We start from the raw sequence: 4,089 nt of genomic DNA, 5'->3' as shown, positions 1-4,089 counted from the left end.
AATGTACAGAAACAAAGTTTGGTAAATTTCCAAAAGGATCTCCACTTGCTGTGCAACAAAAACTGTCATCCCATTATGTATTAAATATTTTAGATGCTGGTGAATATCCACTTCTTCCTGTTGAAAATGTTATGCAACAACAACTGCATGTGATTCTTGATGAAAAGAAAAGTGGTAGTTTGTCTGCTATATATGTGACAGAAGAGGAGTGCCATCAAATTGAGGAAATGACACGGTTGCAAGGAGAAAGTCCCAAGTGGCATGCCATTCGCAAGGAGAGAATAACAGCATCTGTTTCTGGTGATATTGTGAAGCGTAGAGCAGGTAATGTGTTTAAAAATTCTTATCATGGCTTATGCAGACATATACCTCATTCAAAACCATTTCAATATTTGATATATATTTGCATCAATTTAAATTTACATAAACATGTATTTCCAACATATTTTATATGAAAATGAATTTTCTTTGCACATATATAAATTTTAATTTATGCTGAAATTATTGTATATACTCTGTTTATAGATTTTGGACCTTTAATTAAAAGATTGAAGACAAGAAAAGTCGTCACAGAGAGTATGCGACACGGATTGTCATTCGAGGCAGTCGCTGCTGAAGCCTTTGTACAAGTAAGTGATGTTAATCTATATATCAAATATGTAGCATAATACAATCACTATTATACATGTTCACAAGATTCAGGACATGTAACACAATTTATGCATGACTGATCTTAAGATTCATGTATTTTTTATATCATATTTTAAAAATCTTATTAAATTTCTCTTAAATTGCAGTTGGAAAACAACAATGTCAACATATACCCTTGTGGAATCATTGTCAGTCCTTATGCTTCCTGGCTTGCTGCTAGCCCAGACAGAAAGGTATACAACCCAACTATGAATCCCCCTTATGGTTTGCTGGGGATAAAGTGCCCTGTAAAACCCTTAACAGAGTGTGTTTATCTGAAGAAGGATGGGGATGTATGGAGACTGAAGGAAAACCATAACTACTACCACCAAGTTATGATGCAGCTTGCCGTGACAGGTCTTACCTGGTGTTATTTCTTTGTGTGGCACTGTGATGAGAGCCATTTGGAGGTGATTACCTTTGATAATGAAGAGTGGCAGGAAATGAAAAACAAGATTGATTCATTCTGTTTTGACTACTTCCTTGGATAAAAACAATCTTTGAAACTTATTTTTAAGATACTTTTTTATCATGCACAGTAAAACAAACTTATAGCAAATACACTTTTAATGAAATGATGACTAACAAATTCACACATACAGCAAATTGATTTCTTTTCCCTGTGGTTTTGAAACATACTGACAAATATTACAAACAAATTTGAAACAAAGCAAACTTAGTAGTCCCTGCAGTTTTGTTATAAGCATGTTTTACTGTACAGCTATATTAAAAACAGAGGGCCACATAGCTTACTGAATAAAAGCTGAATAGAGGATATGTTATGTATATATAAAACCCTTCCTTATCAAAAGAAGTAAAAAATTATCTTGAGAAAAATAACCAATATACCGTGTTCAGCCGAAATCAGATTAATCAACAATAAAAACAGTCATTGTAAGAATTTAATTACTAGTTGACATCATAAATATCATAGCAGTTTACACACTGAACTCAAAACTCAACAGTCCAAATCTGATTTATTGTACCAGTCATACTCAATGGGATGACACCATCAAAGAGATGGTATTCTTTGACCCTACGAATATGTCGTTCAATGTGTATTCTTAGCTTTGCAATAATTTGTGTTTGTTCTACCTCCTGCTTTGAAAACTGACCTTGGCTAAGAAGAAAGGGAGGGGTGTTGACAGAAATACCTGTACCTTCTAATACCTTGTTCAGCACAAACCCTTTGTCAGCCATAATTGAGTCACCTTCTTCCATAAGATCAAGTAGGCCAGATAATTTTGTTATTTCGACGTCTGACATGCACCCTGTGTATAATGAGGACACAAAAGTGAGAGCTCCATGAGGAGCGATTCCTACAAACCCTTTCCATGTGTGTGTGAACTTTTATATGTTGAATAACATTTCGACCCAAGTGCTAAGGATGATGGACGCTCAGTTTTAATCTCTGTGCAGTCAATTATGACTCTAGTTGAGGGGTAAAACAACTTGAAGGACTGGGGCATTTTTTCATAAACATGTTCCTTACTAGGCCAGATATTTATGCTGCCTAAAATAAAATAAAGAAAGTTTGCCCATGTTATGATCTTTCGACTAACAGTAGAAACATGATATTGAATCTGACTCCTAAATCTTGTGCCATTAGACCACACTTCAACCTGCATAAGAACATGAACAACTCGTCAATTAACAACATGCTTCTTTGTTTGCCTACATTTACCTGCTGGTTAGGTTTATCACAATATTTATATTAATAGATTTTCATACATGTTGCAGTAGGTTTGATGTATTCAAAAAAAGCTAAAAACATAGATATTGTAGTAAATCCTGTGTAAAATCGAATCATTGAATCGTCATTTGAAAACCGCTGAATTCCAAATCGTTCAACCTCAATCTTCTGTTGTAGAGTCTTGATTTCCTCATCCCTCTTCTGCAACAAATTTTCTAATTCTTGGATTCTCTTATTCTTCTCATGTATTTCATCAGGAGGAGGAGAACTAAAATCATGAGATTTTTTTTAAAGAGACTCTGCAAAAATTATATTAGTACATGAAAAAAAATCATACCTTACTGACATGATGACCAGCATTCTAGAATCCATTTCCTCAGGTCTCAAAACATGATCCTCAAATTCCTGCTTTGGTCTTTTCTCTGGGAGGGTGTGTTTAACTATTGGGCGTCGACTGTTGGTATCTGCCTTCCAGGAGAAAACTGAGGGTACCGATCCAGGTTTCAACGTTGTCCTCACTGGAGTCCATTTAATATCTTCCTTTTTAAAATGGCGAAAGCAGACAACTGTTTGATCACTTATCTGAATAATTATAATGAAATGAATTTTACACTGAAATATTACTTAGATGACATAAACTAGATGCAGTAAGCATTTTGGAGCATATTACATAACTTTAAGCAATATAAATTAAAAGATGCATCTAGGGATATCAGATGGTGAACTGGTTAATGATACTTGATAACAGTAAGATACTGTAAATACATGTAGCCTAATCCTAGGGCTATGTGATTTCTTTTTAAGTTAAGAAACTAGGGTACCAATCTTCACATGTAAAACACTTTCATTATTTAATATTTATCTACTAACGAACTTTCATACTAGATTTAGCATTTTTATTTTGATTACAGAAAGTTATGCAAAAAGGTTTAGCTGACATTGAGCTCAACATGAATAAACAGCTGATTAACTTGCATTAGTCTACTCGATTTACATGCCTCTGCATCAGATGACATTCATTGCATAGTATGTCATTCCAAAGATATTCTGACAAATATATGAAAATATTTTATTAACCAAGGGATAATACATATCTGTTTATATAAGTGCAGATCACTGATCAGTTTGTATCGATATTGTTTACGTGTTCTTGAAACACGTATCGGAAGGTCACTCACGGTAAACAGAGGACCAGGGTCTCTCCTAATCGCTTGAATCCACTCCTTTCTCTTTTCTGGAGCCTTTGGTATCCGCTGAAAGGATAAATCTGGGTTAAGCCTTCCATTTCCATTACAGAATAGCACACAAAAGTGCTTGTCGTGACCCTTCCCTTCCTCTTCAGCCGCCGACATTTTGTTTACAATTTTACCGACCTTAGCCTCGTTTTCGATTTCTGAGCGCGACTTATGAATATTCTTTGAAAATGGAGTATTTCTGACGTTTTGTCAGTATATACTTGTTTTATATTCATATGAAGCAGAATTAGTGCAAAATCTTATGCGTGAAAAGAAGAAAACACTTGCTGTGGCCTTCAACTCAACATTTAGATATATCGATGACGTCAATTAACAATGGTGATTTCCATTCCTACGTCGATGCGATATATCCTGGTGAGCTTGAGATAAAAGATACCACAGAGTCTGACACATCTGTTTCATACTTGGATATTTTACTTGAAAAAGACGTTAATGGTAATCTAACAACCA

General features: G+C 34.7%; 1 protein-coding gene across 1 annotated transcript; it reads right to left on the bottom strand.

Moving 5' to 3' along the window:
* Positions 1 to 2,233: 2,233 nt before the first annotated feature.
* On the bottom strand, positions 2,234 to 3,735 carry LOC134267124 (THAP domain-containing protein 1-like). The gene is made up of 4 exons (XM_062749345.1): positions 3,562 to 3,735; positions 2,721 to 2,965; positions 2,520 to 2,651; positions 2,234 to 2,312 (listed from the first exon to the last, which is right to left on the bottom strand). Exons 1-4 carry the CDS (start codon positions 3,733 to 3,735, stop codon positions 2,234 to 2,236), a joined length of 630 nt encoding a protein of 209 aa, XP_062605329.1.
* Positions 3,736 to 4,089: the final 354 nt, after the last annotated feature.

The sequence above is a fragment of the Saccostrea cucullata genome, unplaced genomic scaffold (assembly GCF_032062105.1).
Source record: "Saccostrea cucullata isolate Sc308-1 unplaced genomic scaffold, CSIRO_AGI_Scuc_v1 ctg10099, whole genome shotgun sequence".
Lineage (NCBI taxonomy): Eukaryota > Metazoa > Mollusca > Bivalvia > Ostreida > Ostreidae > Saccostrea > Saccostrea cuccullata.
The sequence above is the reverse complement of the archived record's forward strand: the minus strand, read 5'-3'. Positions and strand labels throughout refer to the sequence as shown.